We start from the raw sequence: 20159 nt of genomic DNA, 5'->3' as shown, positions 1-20159 counted from the left end.
TCAAAAAGGTGTAGTTTTACAGTTATGCTTTTGTAATTACATAATACATTACAGTATTAAAACAGTATATATGTATTAATTCCTTCTGTGTATTTCTGTGCATCCTTGACGCCTCTTGTAAGTACAAAGCACTTTTCTGTTTTCGTTAACAAAATGCATTTTAGGTGAGTGTTGAGTGATATACTAAAATATTAAGCGTTAGTTAAACATTTCCTGCTGTTTATTTTAAGTTTTATTGTACATAAAACGATTTTTCAAAGTTGGAATGACTGTGTTCTCTTTTGCTATACCCGTCTTTAGCTTTTTTCGGATTATCCTCAATTTTTGTTATCCGCGGCGGCCGCGCCACCCAATTCCGCGGATAATAGGGAGTGTATCTACCCACTAGTACGTTGTATGGATGCAAACTCTAAAAGTAGCCCTCGTTTTTTGACCAAGGCTCTGAAAGATGCGATTTCTATCAGTATTTCCCTAGTCAAAGCAAAGTTAAAAAGAAACATTTATCTAGAAAATCCTATTAACTTCTCTTATAGGTATTTCATTCATCCATAATGCAAATAGGATACCATCTAATGATAAATTTTACTGATACAAGAATCATTAATGAGGCAAACATATCATTAATGATTCTCCAAGAAATTTTGCGGATTTTGTAAGCTGTAATCATATGTCATACTCTATATTTTTTACGTTCTCGTACGCGTAGCATTGTAATCGCCAAAAAATTCGAACTCCAGATTTTGATGAATCCCTATGTTTTAGACCTCTCCGAATTCGGAAAATACGTTTTTGGAAAATGTCCGTCTCTCTGTCTTCAAAAACGTTTTGATCTAGACGAATTGCAGTTTATACCAAATTTGTACATTTCTATTAAATTTTGAACAAACTTCTCTCAGAGGAAGTCTGTCTGTAAAAAAGGCATCCAAAATGTATATTCTCATGAATGTTCGAATATAAGGATGATAACTTCAAAACGAAGACACCTAGATAGATGTAATTTGGTACAAGAACATCTTAGACATCTATCGTGTAGACAACTGCCACATTTTGAGTTATATCCAATGATGATTTGACCGTCTGTTCTTCTGTACTTTCATGAAAATGTAAATGTGATACCTCAAAGACGTAATGACGTAAATATATGAAATTTGGCTTGGGACTTTTTGATTACAACTGTAGTTGTGTGTCAAATTTGGTATCAACTGGTTGGGAAAAGCGCCTCTTAAACACAAATTCGATTTTTAGATCTTATTAAGAGCATGCGAGAGATTAATTTTTAAATAGGTCGCCAAGGATGACATGATAGATATAATAAAAATGCTATATTCACACCAAAGGTTAATATTTCGTTGCTATTGTACGCCAATGCTATGCAAGACGCTCTCTGGGATAATTATTTTACTAGAAAGTATGCGAGAAAGTTTTGGGAAAACCACTTCTGCTGGTTGGATCATGTAATGCCATAAAATATGATGTTACAATAATGCGTCCTATTACGATTAGCTAAAAATACTTATATATTTTCAGGCGTTGGTTACAAATTTCGCTGATCCTTTTTTCTTTCACATTTTCACAAACAACTAGAAATCGAACTCCTAAACGTGATCAAAGTGACAGAACCTCGTTTTACTTAGATGCTGCTTCTGATATGATTGCAAAGGCGAAGAATTATTATATGAGTAAGTAGATTTTTAAATTTTTAATTCATAAATTGATAACGATATGAGGGGGAAGATGACACAGAAGAAAACAACAGCTGTCTCAACTCTTTTTCAGCTGTTCGTCTAATAAAGTATATTTCAAAATATTCTTTCAGATAAAATGCTTAATGAATAGCGAAAGACTGAACAAAAATCGTAAACAGGGTAAAATAAGTTGCAAAGACTGTTAAAAAATCTTTTTACTTTTGTATGTTTAGAAATTTTCGAAACATTGTTAGTTGCCAGAAACTTTTAGGGGTATATTATTACACTAGCCGCCATTGGTGACCAGCTGGTTAGCCAAGATTAATGGCCGCTAAAATTTTTAAATAAATATTTTACATAATTTGTTATGGTTTCTTCAGCAAAATATTTATAATCAAATTTTAATAATCAAATAAATGATAATATTTAAGAAGCCTTACACCATTCTGTTCATTGGGCTATTCTGTTCATTTTCCTAATTTTTTCCATCTTCTCTAAAATCTGAACTTAAATCTGAAATAATCAAACTTCATTTAATACATTTTTTTCTGAAACCAAATATGTTTTTTTTTTTTCAAATTATGAGTGCAGGAAATAAATTGTACAATAGTGAAGTATCTTGTGTGCAATAAAATATTAAAACACACACACACACACAAAAAAAAAACAACATGCAGTTTCTTAAATATATGCGATTTTTTTACGGTAAATCATAAATTTATCTAAATATTAGTGCAATTCAGTTTTCTGTTTTAATTTCAAAGAGATTTAAATGAATGTAAATAATAATAATTTATTTTCTTTCAGTTAATAAATATACTTCTGAAAAAGCTATGAAGGTAACATTTTATACAATGCATCAGTTCTATGAACCCTATTCAGTAAAATATACTTGACACTAACTTTTGAATAAAAAAAAAACTTTTCAATATTCTGCAAACAAATCTGTTTAAATTATGAGGAATATCATTATTTTAGAATAACCAAATTTTCATTATTTTAAGCTACTTACACTTGGGGGATCTCTAGGGGCTGATTGGTGTATCTTCATTAAGACGATCAAATGAGTATTAGTTAATGATCACAATACTTCCTCTATACTTCGCATAATAAAAGGTAAAAATGATGACAAGTTTTCTTTTTATATTTCGAACTTGTATGAAGCTTTTGAATGTATAATTAGACGTTATAATGTCATTACTTTTTTGCAGGTCCATTTATTTGTTATTAGAGGGTGATTGGTAATTCAGTGATGATTTGTATTGCAGTTGTTGAAGTTTTCTAATAAAATAGAATTATATCGAGGAGTTTTTAATATTAAAGAATAAACTGCTGATGGGATTTTGAACGATATTTTATAAAAAATTTTATATACTGAATAATTTTCTGTTCAATTTTGTATATTTATAATATATTGTGTAATATAAAGAAGGATAGGATTTGCAACTAAAATGCCTTATTTTAAAGTGACTCTGCTAATTCGACGCTTTCTTTAATCCGGTTGTCCTCTGATCCGATGTCTGCCAGTTTCCTGTAAGTTTTCTTTATTATCTTTTATTTAATCAGTGGCTTGACGTTAAAAAATATCTCGTTAAAAACCTATCATGTATAATTCTAGTTTATCTTTTTCAACTGCTTATCTTACATTAATATTGTTACGAATTTGTAATGTAGCTTCATAGCACAATTCATTTCCTCGCAAGAAAGATAGCTTTACTGACAGCTGTATTGGATGCTGTTCTAAATCCAGATCAATGATCTGGGCTTGGCAACCATTTAACGACTTGGCGACGAATTTAGTGTCTTTCTAGACAAAGTGGATGATACTAGAATCTTTGCCATAAGACTATAGAATAGAATTTATAGCTATAGAATTTTGGCTATAGAATCAATAGATGCTGAGTTATGCTTGATTCTTCGAGAATCTTCTCTGCCCTGCTCCGGAAACTATAAACGGCTGGCTGTCCAAGCCAAAGTCAGTCATACAGAGAATCGTATAGTTAGTCAGAGACGAATTAATTGAAAGTCCAGCGAAGCGTAGACAGTGAGTGGAGCTTAAATGATTGGTGAATTGAGCCGTACACCGAGATAAGTGTTGAAGCAGCATCGAGTAGTGTGTTGAGTAGCCAGTAGTGAATAGGCAGTTGTTAAAGCGAGGAGGCGGTCGAAAAAGCAGACGTTTGGAGATACCTTTGTAAATAGCTACGTGGATTCTCTCTCCCTGCTGAGTTCTGTAGAGCCACTTTGTATGCTGTTGTGCTTCTTTACCACCGAATACTACTTGTGGACTGTGTTTTGTCCTCTGTGTTTTGGTGCTTTTGTTTCAATAAACGGCATTATTTGTTATTGAGGCCTGCTGACTGTTACATCATGCACCTACAACAGAAGAACTCATCGTCGAGTTTAGTGGAATTTTGTCCGTAACAATATCTTATACAATGTTTCAAGCTTTATCTTCATCTTAAAATTTTGCTTATAGCTTATTTTACAAATGTTTTGCAGGTCACATTATTGCCGAGAACAAGATATCCAGTCCGGTAGATTGTGCAGACATATTGCAAAATGGGTACAATCAAAGTGGCATTTACACCATTTGGCCAAAGAGTCGACTGACAAATGAAAAACCACTCAATGTATTCTGTGACATGGACACTGACGGAGGAGGATGGACAGTAACATTATTCAACTTTATTTTTCTCTTAATACTTTTAATATACTTTTTATAACTGTATAACTACATTAAAAAGTTTCTTGACCAATTAATTTCACTTATAGATTTTACAGGTCTGGACACAAATATTATTAAGTGCTATCTTTAAGGTGTGTTTACACTCCATCAGTTACAAGCCATCCAGTAAGACCACGCATGCGCAGAAATTTACAGTAACAAGTATTTGTCCCGTCGAGACAAGAAATTACTATTGTCTGCTCTCTCAGCGCATGCGCAATCTTCCTTCTAAGCATGAGTGATTTACCGTAATCTTATAAATGGTTGAGTGTATACCCATTTTTAGGTTAATACTAAGAATTATTATACTGAGACTTTTATGAGCATGTACGTATTTTGGAATACAATGAGTCTTGACCAGTACTTCGAGTGCCATTATTAAAGAGGCCAGGCTCACGTTTCTTTCTATTCATTCTAAACAATCTTCTAACAGAAATTTGGATTGAAAAGTTTTACAGGGCTTGTGGTTGTGACATGACTTCCTCAATGACTTTGATTAAGTCATGTGAGGTTGCATGACTTCTTCAAGACATTCATTTTACTAATGGATTTTAATATAACATCATTGTAAATATCAGGTACCATCGTACCATCATACCATCATCAGGTACCACCATTATATTAACAGTATGCTGTTACAATGGTGCTTATGGCAACGTATATGCATTTTAATTCCCAAATGTGTTCGGACAGAAAAAAAGAGATGAGGTGCTTTAAAAGTTGGTAGGCAATAAGTAATAACAAAAGCTTCGAATATCACCATTAAAGAGGCTATACCGCCCCTATTATTCATCATCAAAGGCTTTATAAATTGCGAATATATTCTCTAGGTTAAAACCAACCATCAAGAGAATTTTATAGGGAAGTTTTACGTGCAAGGCATGAAATGATGATCTTAAGACATGACAGGACTTCGTTGATTCTTAGGGACAACAAACTGTATCTTATGACTTCGAGAAGGAGATTTCAACGAAGTCAATGCATTGAGAGTTGGACAATCAATGTCCATTAAGTTCTAGACAACCGCAACATATTATTGCAGTTGTTATGCTCACCAGATTCGGTTCAAACAAACTTTTATCTTTTCACAAAGTTGAATACGCTATATGAAAAATAAATAAATAAATAATTGAAATCTGCTATTACAAATTTCAAGTTATCATGAGCAGACATATTTTTTTTAAGTCACGTAGTATCAATCTGACAGAAAAACTTCATGTTCTCACGTGACTTATATTTCACAATCTCCAACATTTGGAAGAGCAATGGTTTTTGAGCATTTCAAAATCAACTGAATTCTAAATTTTTTTTTCTCGAGGCCAGAATTTTTTCCCCTCGAAAAATCAGTTTAAACTAGTTTTAAATAATCAGATCACGCATGCGTCGATATTTAGAAAACGAATTATAATTGAAAATGATATATATATATATATATATATATATATATATGACTTTCGATATCAATCCTCGCTGTTTCGCTTTCATTCCCCCTCCCTTCTCTGTGCTTCTTCGGGCGATAATTTCTTATGACTATGTATTTATTGGCCAGACAGGAGAATTGGGTACATAGAAGACATTCGCTCCACGTTTTAATTTTTTGTTGTAAATCACCAAATGTGACAACCTTCTTTATAATTTTCTAATAACCCTAAAAGCGAAACATTGATGCCACGAAAGTGATAAATCGCCAATTTTTTGCCCGTGCATTTTGAGGCTTCAAAAACCAAACAGCATCATATTCTCAGATAATAAAAATTAATTTACCTATTTCGTTCTGTTTTTTTTTTTTTTTTTTTTTTTTTTTGCTTCGTCCTTTTTTAATCTTTGACCGTTCTAAATTCGATGATGCTAATAGACATATGAAATAGCCCCACTAATAGTACATTGAGAGAAAAAGAGAGTATTTCAGAGAAAATGTGAGAACTAAGTCAACTAATGTATTCCCCATCAATATAACGATCCTGAAAATATTTGACAAACATATTTAAAAAAAACTTCGCACATCCCATTCATTAAATTATTTTCTAGTCATTAAAGTATTAAGGATTAGAGTAAGAATCGGTTGATTAATTTTCAGGAATTAATTTTAGATGTATTTTCTGTTGCATGTACCTTTTCTCTATATTATGGTCATATTTAATAATCATGAATATATTTAGATTAATAGGAAATTTAAGTATTTCATTTACTAAAAATAACCAAACATTTTATCATGTGAGAACATGATGGAGTTTTTGAAGCCTCGAACTGCAAGGGGGGGGGGATTTGTGATTTATCTTTTGGGGGGCGTCAATTTTTCACTTTTAGGATTATTAGAAAATGATAAAGAAGTTTCACATTTGGCAACATTTCGCAAACAAAAAATTACAACTTTGGCGCGAATGTCGTCCATGTACCCGATTCTCCTGTCTGGCCAATAAAGGGCAGGATTGTAAGAAGTTATCAGCACAAAGAAAGAAATGGGAATGAACGTGAAACAGCGAGGACAGATATGGACAATTATATATATATATATATTTAATTTTTAATTTTTCGTACTTTAAAAAAACAAACATTTTGGAGCTTTATAAAAGTTGACGATTGCGCAATACAGTATTCATGTGATCATTCCAAACCAGTTTAAACTAGATTTTCGGAAAAAAAAAAATCTGGCCTTGAAATAAAGTTTTGGAGATTGAAGGATTTTGAGATGGAAACAAAGAAACATTTTTTTTTAATATCAATGCATGCGTAATGTGATAGTCACGTGATTGTTTAAAACCGGTTTAAACTAGTTCATGAAAAAAATTCTAGCCACCAACAAAAGATTTAGAACTCGATTCATTTTGTGATAGCCAAAAGCCACTACTTTTCTAAATGTTGGAGATTTTGAAATATCAGTAATGCGAGAACATGATGTTTTTTGTGCGACTGATACCATGTGGCTTAAAAAAAAATAAAGTTCTCATATAATAACTTGAAATTTACGATTTTTTTTTGTGTGAAATAATTTGTTGAAAAATATGATTAAAACATTTTTTCTCTTTTATTTTTCTTTTCATTAATACATTATTTAAAACAACTTCAAATATTTGCCCTTTAAATTAGAAAAATAATTATTCTTTTTTATTAATCAATTAGTAATAACAAAGCATTTTAAATAGCAATAAAACTGTTATTTTTCCTTCACTATCAAATTCATTGTTCAAAATCCATATAACAAATAAGTTGCCGTCTCTCAGTTTGTTTCATGTACATATGAATATTTCTTCTTAGATCCTGCAAAGAAGAGGGAATTTCAACAGAACAAACGATTACTTTGTTAAAGATTGGATCAGTTACAAAAACGGCTTTGGCGATATAGAAAAAGATTTTTGGATAGGTAGGTCTCCGACAATGCTTTCTGTTTCTGAAAATAAAAAAAAAGGCAGTAAATATAATACATATGCCTAAAATGAATTAAACATTTATTACAGATTTTATAGATAATCATTTTACCTGCCAATTTCTTTAATATATGCTGATAACTACTTATATTATTTTCTGGTATACATAGTATAGAAAAAGTATAGCAATCGTCAAAAAATGGGAACTCGAGATTTTGACGAATCTCCCCGTTTTAGACCTCCATGTGTTTGAGAAACATATTGTTACAAATCTGTAATTTTGCTATCCGGCACGAATAGTGTCATCCTGGAAAAACCGTTAAAACCTTTATAAGATCTGTGCGTGCCGAGCTTGGCAACCATTTGGCGACTTGGCGATGAATTTGGCGAGTTTGGCGACTAAATGGATAATACCGGAAAGTTCGAGAAGTTTCAAGATCCATCCAGTAATAACCGAGATACACCCAGGTACGCCCTGATTGGTCTGAAGATTCTAGCCCCGCCTCCCGGAGCTATAAAAGACGAGCACTCTGAAGCTGAGAAGAAGTGGTGTGTATCGTTAGAAGTTGTGTGTATCGTCGGAAGTCGTGTGTGTGAGAGTCAGAGTCGCCGACAAGTAAGAGATTAGGAGAGGATTAGACAGCAAGCTGCTGAACTAGCGATTAAATGTGTTGCGATTGATTAGCGGTATTTTGTTGTAGAAAATTTTTTGTAACAATATTTTTGTAAAATGTCCGTCTGCCTGTCTATCTGTCTCTAACAAAGATAACGCTTTGAGCTGGATGGCTGAAATTTGGTATACTGTTTTTACAACAAATTTAAAGATTGTTATCAAATTTTGAGTAAAATCTGCTCAGAGGAAGTCCGTCTGTCCGGCTGCTCGAATTTAAGTTAACACGATAATTACAAAAAGAAGAGAGCTGGATAGATAAAATACGTTATCCAAATTTAATATCTATTGTGTATTTCTTTTTATGCATAGAGTTTATATTTTTATTTTTTGTTTATTTATCATATCTTTGTGCTCGCTGTTTCGATGTTATGATTGGTTATAAATTATTTAATTATTGAATAATTGGTATGTTTTTCAACTTTGATTCATCTTTTTATTCCTTACGACTTAGTAATGCATTATAATTGTATGAAATCTTCTGTCCTTTTTCTATTTTGATATTGAATGTTTGGTTTAATATGCTTGCATTTCACGCCACTTGGCTCCTTTTTTCATCCCACTGAATTGTTTCCCTTGTATATGTTTGTTTATATATAGATTTTCATTATTATTTCTTTTTTTTATTACTAGAAACATAGATTACTATTTTTATTACCTTTATTTTCTGTTTTTACTTAAATATTTATGCATGTCTGTCTACCTTATGCACTCAGATTTTGTCACTGTTTGTAGATTTTCTCCTGCAATTTCATAAATGCCTTTTTAGACTTACAATCGTTCTGGACCCGGGGTTTTTGTTCTCTCCCCAATGAACTTCTCTTTCTTACATACTGCTTGTTACGTTAGTGATCGTGATTCAGGATTTGGATTTGCATTTTTGACTTTTATGTAGAAGCTTTAAATTTGGCCATACTGCGTCAAAATAATTGAAATTCGTTAGATAAAAGTAAATAAAATGAAAATCGAATAAGAATGCAGTTAAAATTAGCACTACTTAATTATGGGCATAAAAATAAATGACTTAAAAAAATTCTGAAAGTTGAGTTAATGGAATTTGATATAAAGTTTAATATACTTGGGGAAGGACTTGATTGGGAATACGGATGAAACAAATTATTCTGGACTTGGATCTTAGAAAAGCAGACCTTCGTTACTCTCCAAGAACCGCAATAGACTTTTTATTTCGATCTTGGATATTAAATAAAACTAGCCGCTTTTGAAGACCAATTTGATTATTGACTTTTTTGACTATTAAATTATTAATATAGGATGCATTTAAAAAAAAACTTTAATTTTATTATTTGATACGACTAAAACATAATTCAATTAAAACAATTTACAAAGTGTATGTATTAGGAAATAAAAGCGGAAATAAAAATCCTTCTATGGATTTAATGACTGGCAAAAGTACATACTTGAATGTTTTGATGGAGAGTTTGAATTCCACCATAGCATTTAAAAACATTGTTTCAGATTGTGTATCAACTGAATTAAAAATAATGTTAAAGTTAAATGAAAAATTGTACGAAAATGAAATTGATATCATTATAAAGATCTCTTTTTTGTATCTTATTATATAAGCTCATTTATAAAATCATTGTTTTCGTTAAGATCATTTTATATAGTCAAGTCATAACGATTACGGCTAGACTTAAGATTAATATACGGTGCCAAAACTGAAAATTTTTTGGAGTGATTTCTTATCAAATATAATCGTGACAATTTTTTATTGCAACTTAAAATGGTACGACCGGAGTGTAACCCCCTGCTCAAATTTAAATTTCTTTCAAAATCTTCTCAATTTTCAAAAATCGTCAACTCGCCAACAACGGTCTTGCGCAGTGTTTTGCGAAATGTCCAAAAGCGAGGGAGCAGATGTCCAATCATAGCGCATAATAAAGGAGAAAGATAATAGGTTTGCCAATCTAGAGAAAACGGTGGTTGGCAGCTTTGACGCGTTATCGCAACTTGGCGAAGAAGGGGTTAAACTCCGGTTCAACCCTTAAAGCAAATGTAAAATTTTGTATTGGAAACTTTTAGGGAGTTACTGGACATTGGCAGGATTTTGATGTGCTTGGCGCGAGTCTTCAGTCTTACCACGATTACTTATCTGGCAACGGTTAAGTCTATATTTGCATTTCATTGAACTTTTTGTTTAAAGTCTATCTCTTCATTTCATTTGTATCTTCTTTCCTCTGTCTGAATATCCTCATCGGTGAGATGGTGAAGTATCTTTAGAACGATTTTAATAATATTTTGAAGCTCCATTCATTAGCTACGCGAAGCCTTTGATTTAGTACAGCTGTAAAAATGTTCAGTGACTGCAGTCTGGAATTTGTATGATACATTGTTTGGATGAAGTGAAGAATAGTGTGCCCCCGAGTTTGTCGCCAATATGGCAACCCATTGGAACGCTCTTCTAGCAACCCTAATGCTGTTTTGTTTACTACTTTTTGCAATGGTTGAGTTATACATGAACTACAACTATATTAGAAAAAATGTTAAATTAAAAAAATTAAAAAAATATCGATTAAAGATTTTAATTTTGTTCTTTATTATAATTAAAAGTTTATTAAATAAAATAAGTTAAGCTTATAATTAAAAGTTATTTTCTTCTTTCTTTTTTTTTAATGTGAAGACGAACAGAAAATATTTGTTCTTTTGCCATTTTTAATCGTCAGTATGCGTTTTAAAAAATCGTCTGAATTCTTAATTTGCGAAATCGTCTGCATTTTCACTTTAAAAGACAGCTGCAATGGAATTCTTCGCAGTTCTATATATATATATATATATATATATATATATATATACATGTTTGTTTGAAATTTTGTATGGAGAATGGTTTGATATCGAACAGGCAGAATGGATGAAGGGTGAGTGGAATATATTTTTTTAAGAGTTGATGAAGTTGGGTAAAGGATGTTTGTTTGATATTTTGTATGGAGAATGTTCCGATTACTTCTTTCTCTGTTCTTTCTTTTCTTTTGGTATGTACTGTTCCTGTTATCCACATTGTTGGCGCAGCAAGGGGCACACTAAAATTCACTTTCACCCATTGTTTATATTTGATTGTTGCCATTCGACAATTAGTAATAAGTTCGATTTCTAAGTCACGTGCGTAAGCGTTTTATATATATATATAGATATTTATTGCACCTATTTCAACAAGTTATATTTCATATTAAAGCTCATAACCTCCTAACCAAATCTTCAATTTCGATTCCAGGCAATGATAACATGTTTGCTTTAACCAATCAACGCCTCTACTCGATTCGATTTGACCTGACGGATGTGGGAGGTGAAAGCAGACACGCCATCTACGATACCTTCTGGATTGATGACGAGTCAAACAAATACACATTGCACATTAGAGACTACAATGGGGATGCTGGTGAGAGATACATTTCATTCATTTTATTATTAAACAGAACCGAGTCACACCATTTTGATTTATATGCATTCAGTTCTTTCGGTTCCAGTTGCAATGCTAACCGCTTTCCTTCATAAATTAATGTTAAGATTGTAATATCTTGATCCTAACCGATCAAATAAGAGAGTAGTGTAACAAACAATTCCTTTATTTACAGCCTTATATATGTACACGAAAACAGCTTGTTTTCATCTAAGTTAATATTATTTACAAAATTCACACAACAGATGAAAGTTAATCTTGAAATAGTTCCACGATCCATTCGGAGACTAAACACCTTAGAAAGCGCCAACAGGCTGTAGCTCAAATGGCTTCTTCAGGGGTAACTCCAGAAATCCACCGATATTTATCGAGTGGATCTTAACACAGAAAACCGAATCACTCGGAGCTTCTCTCAAAACCAGGAACACCTTCTTCGAACACCAACGTCTCTCCGAATCTCCTTCGACGCCTCTCACTGCTCTCCTCTCTTCTCTCTTTCTTTCTCCAAACAAGAAACTCACGTTTTATTTTTGTCAGATATCCGCGTCTCATTTTCTCATTAATGCACTTGAGCCCCTTATCACACAATAGCCGTTCAGAAATGCTTTCTTAATGGTCTCCAGTCTATCGTTGGAATGTTTCTTAATGATTCATCTTTGTAGCTGACCCTTCTCGAATACATGTTGATTATATTCTATTCATCGCTAACACCGGCTGAAGTTCACCTGACTTCGGCACTTAATAACAACGGTTGCTGGTGATTGATGTGAGGAGTTCACTAATAATGGAAAAGACGTTTAACATTTAGATATTTTGACGTTCTTCGCCCTTGAAAATACGATGGATCTCCCTGAAACGACGAAATACACACGTGGTTCTTTATCTGGATACAAATAATAACCAGACACAATGATTCTACTTGAGAAGAGAATCCCCCCATTTGGCAGTGCGGAGGCACTTAACAAGGTGTGTGGTAGCAGGTGATGTTACATCAGCACGGAATGACAATTATCAGGGGAGAGACACGGGGAACGTCACAAGATTCTATATTTATTAAGTGATGAGGAGCGACTTATACTAGCTCCTCTAAATTGAAACGTCTGTATATCAAAAATTCTAAACATTCTATTGCAATTTTACCACAACGCGCTGAATTTCTTGAAATGCGAACAGCACATGCTATTTTGAAGAATATTTTGGGCCAAAAGAAGCATTTGTGAAGATAAAAAATATTATTAAATATAGTAAATATTTGCATAAATGATAACGGAATCGCGAAGGGCCGCGGTATCCTGGTGGTAAGGTCTCGGGTACGAATCCGGAGGGTTTCAGGTTCGGGACCCGATTCCATCGAAGAAACGCCGTGTAAGAGTGTTTGTAGCATGTTAAATCTGTAGGAACCAAACGTCCTCCAGCTGGTGAAGTTGAGAAGTTTGGAGAGGGGGTGAAAGTTCAGGTGTCGTCATCGTCCCCTGATCGCGGTTCAAAAAATACGAGGTCCGTCCCAAAATATCCCTAGCGTTGTTTTAAAATGGGACGTTAATATAAGTAAAAAGATAATGAAATTGCTTCGAAATTAATTACAAAGAACATTTATAATAAAAAGGAAATTTTGATTAGTCGGGAGAGGTTATAGTTCCTAATAGGAAAATAATTATAAGTGAAACCGTAAATTGAACAACGTGATAAATATCTCGCTGGGGAAAAAACATTCATCTACTTTTTAAAATACATCATTTACATTTAAAAAAAATAGTTGTTATATATGTCATCTACACATTGAAAATACACTTATGGTTATGCATACTATCATGTGGCTTCGAAAAATGGCGTGCAATGACATATTTTAATTCTATGGTCCTGGGAGATTTGTAAAACTATCTAAAAATGTGTATAACGTGTTAATGAACTTGATAACCGATTGTGTATTCTCATATCTTCATACTATCTATAATATTACTTTCCTGCCATGTTAGTATAATGACTGAAAAGAAAGATGTACAGATATTCTTAATGGGTGATAAATGGATGTGAGGTCAATGACCACTTACCAAGTGACAAACTTGGTGATTACTTGGTGGTAAGAAAAAAGGTAAAGGAAAGTATAATAATTACAGAACACTTCGCACACATTTAACAAATTTAACAACAGGAATGATTGAAGATTCCAGAAATTGCAGGAATTCTGGCAGTATCTCTATGAGGAATCGAGATTTCGGAATCCTTCTAGAAAATTCGATATATTTTTCTGAAACTATACAAACGAATGCGCTCGCATGAGCGTGAATATTTTCATTGGAGTGTAGATTGTAGGAAGGACTCTTGATTTTTTTACTCTGATTGTTATTGTGGTGTACTGCTATTTAATTAACAACTTGCTGTCTACTAGTGCGCTATATCTACACAGTGCTGCTTTTTGTGTACGTGGTGGTAGTATTTTTTTACTTGTGCACCGTACGTCTCTGAATATCTTAGGATCTGACGCTGCAAATTTAGATTTTTCAATAGTTTCTCGATATGATCAACCAAATGCATGGAGATTAAATAAAAATAAATTTATTTTCAGCATAAATGCTAATCAAAATAAAAGAAAAGTGAATATGTAAATAAAAAATACTTTTTTATTGATATATAATTTTATTTAAAATATTCTGGGAATTATATTTCCTGTTACAGAATGAAAGGCTGAATTTGCATATCAATGTGTGCATTTTAAGATTATTGCATATATTAATATTTTTAAATCTATGACATATTAACAATGTACCCATTAGCACCCTATAGAGCTGATCGTGATACGGTCTTTCCTACGATGAAACTAACTGTGCCGGGAAGCAACATTACAGATTCGTAACAATATATTGTTAATTAAAATTATTTGATGAGAAGTCAACAAGTTTAATAACGGATTCACAATGCTTTATTCCAAAAGGAGCTAAAACACAGTCGTGGTGTGCAGAAATTCACGATAGAAAACAATATAGCCCTCAGAATTCAACTATTTCAAGATTGCCTTCGATCAGCCTACCAAAGAGTGAATCAAATTTTTTCGTTTGAATGCTTCACAATTTATATCTTCTCAACGGAGTATGAATTTTTTCAGAAGGAGATGCTGGTCTCAATTCCTAATATCGATACAGCACAATTTTTATATTTTATTAAACCTTCCTTTTGTCGCCAAAGGTGCCAAATGAACGCCAAATTTATTACCTAAGGCAGGAAATTAAAGGCCGTCTTTGTAAATCTCTCTTTTCAGCGATGAGACTCACATTGCAGGAAAGTAATATTAATGATTTATAATAATAATAATAACGAAGTTAAATCTGCTATCGCAAATTTCACGTAAGTCACGTGGTATCATTCCGACAGAAAAGCATCATGTTCTCACATAAGTCATATTTTGCAGTCACCAACATTTAAAAAAGCGTTGTTTTTTACCATCTTAAAATCAATCGAGCTCTACATTTTTTTTTCTCCGGGGCAAAATTTTATTTTTTGAAAAATTAGTTTAAACCTGTTTTAAACAATCACGTGACTACCAGATTAAGCATGCGTCGATATTTAGAAAACGATGGGATTTTTTTTTTTCCACTTCAAAATTGTTCGAGCTCCAAACCTTTTTTGGCCAGCCAAAAAAATTGAAAATCTAAAAAAAAAATATATTTGTGTTTTTTCGGGTGATAACTTCTTCTGACCATGCCCTTTATCGGCCAGATAAGAGAATCGGGTACATGGTAGACATTTGCGCCAAGTTATAACTTTTTGTTGGCTATAAGTCGCCAAATGTGATAACTTTCTCTGGCATTTTCTAATAACTCTAAACGAGAAAAACTGCTGCCTCAAAAGCAATAAATGGCCAATTTTCTACCCGTGCATTTTGAGGCTTCAAAAACCCAATCCAAAGCAACATCATGTTATCACATAATAATAATAATAATAACATTGATACTTGCCTGATTTTCTTTTTTTAAAAGAAGTTTTTCGTTAATTTCTTTCGAATCAGTAAAATAAATAACGGAGTAATGTGCTTAGTTTATTCCCTACAGAACCAATTTTAGTACATGAGATCACTTTACAATAAGAATATGTGTCTCAACTGAAAAGTAAAGAAAAATATGATAATAACAATTTGCATGGGATTTCTTTAATTTTTTCATGCTGAGAAAATAATAATATTAAAAATAAATGTAGTAACTTTTTCCTTCAAGAATATAATGAAAGAATTATAAATACGATAGCACTTGTCGAAATACTCTAAGCATCTTAAAATGTTAATAGCATCCATTTAAATTCTTTTCCTCTTTAATTTTTAATAAGTGGAAATTTAATTTCACTTTTATTTTTAATAAGTGTTTCGGTATTATATTCATCATTACTTTTAATTTCTTCGTAATATTTTTAAGTGCCTTTAGATTTTAAATTTTGTTTATACATCCAAATATATTTTAAATTAAATAATTAACTTTTTTACTTCTTAATAAAACGTGTTTTATAAAAAAAATTAATTGCAGTTTTTTTTCTTCTATTTTTCTATTTATTATGGCATATGATTCATTGCTTAAGCATATAATGAAAATCATTTTTTTAAATTTACTACAAGATGGTATTTTATGCTTTTAGTTTCGTTGTTTATTTCGATTCATTTTGGAAATAAATTTACAAAAGTTGATTTCTTTTTTTTTGACACTAGAACTACCAGAAATCGACAAAGATGTAGATTGTACCTGTTATCTACCAGTCATTTTGACTGGTGGAGTAATTAACTTATAACGAAACTAAAAGCATAAAAGTGGTTTTTTTTCCTCATGAGGATCTCATGACGTAATAAAGTTTCTAATCTATGGTTCATTTAGAAGTGAGTTAAAAAGTTATTACGAAATTCAACTTTACGAACATGAAACAACAGCATGTAAAAACCTCTACTTTTCTGAAATGGGGAAAAAAATCTCTCTAAGTGTCCCCCCTCAAAGGTATTCAGTTGTGCTAAATTCTCAATTATTTTATGATGTATAAGTTAATAATATTTATACAAGGGGATTCATAAAGAAATATATACTTTCCAGATGCAGTAAAACAGTAACAGTCAAAGAAACGAATTACCTTAGAGAATCATAAGATAAATTCACTCTTAAAGTTTGTGTTGTTGCTGCCTTGACAATAGTCACATAGGCAGTAGCATATGTGTCATATGACTTATCAGTCGAAAGGGCGTCGTTTGCAGTGGAGAAGGTTTTTTATGTTCTTCAATTTAGAAAAACGTAATCCGCAACTATTGTACAATGACATTTTCGATCACAGTTCGGAAAAGAAGTTCCAGTTAGAAAACCTATCTATCAATGGCAATAAAAAATTTAAAACTATGGGCTGTTTATGCGAGATATAAGTCCTGGACATCTAATTGTATCGTAAGAAGTCATCATTCGACGAAACCCAGAAAAATCAACACAGAGGGGGAGTCGTGAAGTGCAGATCTCTCAGCCCATCGTCTGGAGAATTTCAAGAAAGAAGCAGAGAATGATTTCATACAAAGTGCAGCTGTTGCAAAATCTGTATGATTTTGACAAACAAAAGCGCTTTTAATTTTTTTTCCGATATGAAACTTCGTTTTGAAAATGATGATTTTGCCGATCACTTAGTTTTCATTGATGAATCAACATTTCGCGTCATTGGGGAGGTATAGAAATACAGTATACCTTTTTGAGGAAACGAGAATCACAAATTCACATTGCAAACATATGCGAGATCACCCTAAGGTAAATTTGTTCTGTACAGTGTCCAGAAAGAGAGTGCTATGCCCCTTCTAAGGGGTGACACATACAAATCTATGACGCTCTCTAACAAAACTTAAAATAACCTCCGTACAATTCTGTTACAGGTGACATATAATATCTTATATTGTTCTTGATTTATAGTGTATTGAAACTGTATACTTCTTTATGAATCCTCTTGTGTATTAAAACATTATGTTTTCTATACAGGTGATTCCATGATCTCGAACCACGACAATCAAAAATTCACAACACAGGATCAAGACAACGACAATTTCGTTGATGGGAATTGTGCTGAAGCGTATAAAGGCGGATGGTGGTACAATTTGTGTCATTCGGCCAACTTGAACGGTCTATATTTGAGAGGAACGCATGAGAGTTATGCGATCGGAGTGAACTGGGTCAGTTGGAAAGGCTACCACGAGTCTCTAGATGCTACAGAAATGAAGATACGACCGAAGAATATCCGGAAAACTCTGAACTGGATGGACACGATAGCAATTCATTAAAATAATTTATATTACTCATTTGCTTAGCTCAAGTATTTGCTGTTGATAATTTTAAAATTAAACATAGTATGATAGATTATAAGTTGTTATAAACGAACCGGAAATTAGAAGTGATCCCCAGTCACATCCACGAACTGGAATTTTGCTTTATATTCGAAACGTATGCGTTGGCAACTAGAGTTAAAGATATGATCGAATACGTAAAAGTTATGGAATGCATTTCAGACCATTTAACAAACCCACTTCATCTTTATATCTTTACTTGAAAGGTAAAGATATGAAGATGAAGCGAGCTTGTTAAATGGTCTAAAATATATGCAAATATTAAATTTATTTTTTAATATAAAAGGTTATAAAACCAGTGGCCAGCATGGGACCTTAAAAAAGATTTTTAAAAAGTCTCGAAAAGTAGCAAAATGTCTCTATTTAAAAAATAAGTCTATCGTGATTAAAAATGTAAATCCTTGTTAAATTAAAAAGTAAGCCAACCCTGATTAAAAGTGAAAATCCTTGCTAAATTGAAAAGTAAGTCAATCCTGGTTAAAAGTACAAATCTTCACTAAATTCAATAGTAAGTCAATCTTGACTAAAAATGCTAAATTGAAAAGAAGTCCGTCCGGACTAAAAGTAAAAATCCTTTTTAAATTGAAAAGTAAGCCAATCCTGATTAAAAGTGAAAATCCTTTCTAAATTCAAAAATAAGTCAATCCTGACGAAAAATGCTAAATTGAAAATCCTTGTTAAATTGAAAAGTAAATCAATCCTGGTTAAAAGTCCAAATCTTCTCTAAATTCAATAGAAAGTCAATCTTGACTAAAAATGCTAAATTGAAAAGAAGTCCGTCCGGACTAAAAGTGAAAATCCTTGTTAAATTGAAAAGTAAGCCAAATCTGATTAAAAGTGAAAATCCTTGCTAAATTCAAAAATAAGTCAATCCTGACTAAAAATGCTAAATTGAAACCAATCCTGATTAAAAATAAAAATGCTTTCTAAATTCAAAAATAAGTCAATCCTGATTAAAAATGCTAAATTGAAAAGTAAGTCAATTATGATCAAAAGTCCAAATCTTCACTAAATTCAAAAGTAAGTCAATCCTGATTAAAAATGCAAATCTTTGCTAAATTGAAAAGCCAATCCTGTTTAGAAGAGCAAATCATTTCCTTGGAATTCTAGCTGTTTATATGACGTGTATTTGAATCGTAATTTAATGCAATTTTGGTATTTGTTGGTTTTAAAGGCGACCAAAAAAGCTCCAAGAAAAAATTTCGCTAAATTATAAAAATATACTCAAGTGCATAAACATATATATAACAAATATGTGCATAAATATAGATCAAATCACATGCTGCTAATTGAAATCTCCAAATTGGCGAAATTTTTTCTTGGTGCTTTTTGGTAGCCGTTACAACCGAGAAGTACTCAATTTTCAAACAGCGCATTTTGGTAATGGAAGAAAAGATTTGTGAAAACTGAGCTGTGGAAGTAGGTCTTATTATAGATGGTGATATCAAAATTTTAATTCTGGAACAGGAGCTTATTCATTTTGGACATCGAAACACTTCTCATTTCTGGTTCGCTGACTTTTATCATTCATTTTAAATAATCGGATTAAAATTCTATTGAAGCACCTTAAAATGCAAATATGCCATCATGTTTTATTTGAATTAAATCGGATAGATTTTTCTACAAATTAGGCATTCACGTGATTTTTTTATATAGAACAAGCATTTACTTATGTGTCACTTCAAATAGATATGGTAATAAAAAACTGTATTTTCTATATACCTTTACAGCTAAAATGGAATAAAGTTATACATTTTTAGCTGTTGATTAATTCAGTCTTTCGCAACTGAATTTTTAAAAATCTGTCATTGAAATTCAAAATATGTAGCTTTTGTATGTTGCGTTATGAACTAATAAAGTCGGAGAGCACCTGACATGTTCATCTATTTAGATTTATCAGTAATTTTTTATCTGAAAGTATGAAAATAGATAAATGTTATAATCTCGACAAATAAT

The 20159-nt window shown here is 32.1% G+C and overlaps 1 protein-coding gene across 1 annotated transcript; it reads left to right on the top strand.

The window, feature by feature from the left end:
• Positions 1 to 1626: 1626 nt before the first annotated feature.
• LOC129984609 (techylectin-5A-like) lies at positions 1627 to 18240 on the top strand. The gene is made up of 5 exons (XM_056094535.1): positions 1627 to 1679; positions 4188 to 4357; positions 7669 to 7774; positions 11678 to 11842; positions 17842 to 18240. The coding sequence occupies exons 1-5, from the start codon at positions 1649 to 1651 to the stop codon at positions 18138 to 18140; spliced, it is 771 nt and encodes a 256-aa protein (XP_055950510.1). The 5' UTR covers positions 1627 to 1648; the 3' UTR covers positions 18141 to 18240.
• Positions 18241 to 20159: the final 1919 nt, after the last annotated feature.

Source organism: Argiope bruennichi, chromosome 9, assembly GCF_947563725.1.
Source record: "Argiope bruennichi chromosome 9, qqArgBrue1.1, whole genome shotgun sequence".
NCBI classification, from domain to species: Eukaryota; Metazoa; Arthropoda; class Arachnida; order Araneae; family Araneidae; genus Argiope; species Argiope bruennichi.
Note: the sequence above shows the minus strand (reverse complement) of the source record. Positions and strands in the feature narration are given on the sequence as shown.

What these genes read in the sequence shown, in the direction of transcription:
- LOC129984609 (XM_056094535.1), top strand. Translation starts at nt 1,649, where the DNA reads ATGATTGCAAAGGCGAAGAATTATTATATGA. An exon ending in GGCGAAGAATTATTATATGA is followed by an intron (nt 1,680 to 4,187) that starts GTAAGTAGATTT and finishes AATGTTTTGCAG; the next exon opens with GTCACATTATTGCCGAGAAC. An exon ending in AGACTACAATGGGGATGCTG is followed by an intron (nt 11,843 to 17,841) that starts GTGAGAGATACA and finishes TTTTCTATACAG; the next exon opens with GTGATTCCATGATCTCGAAC.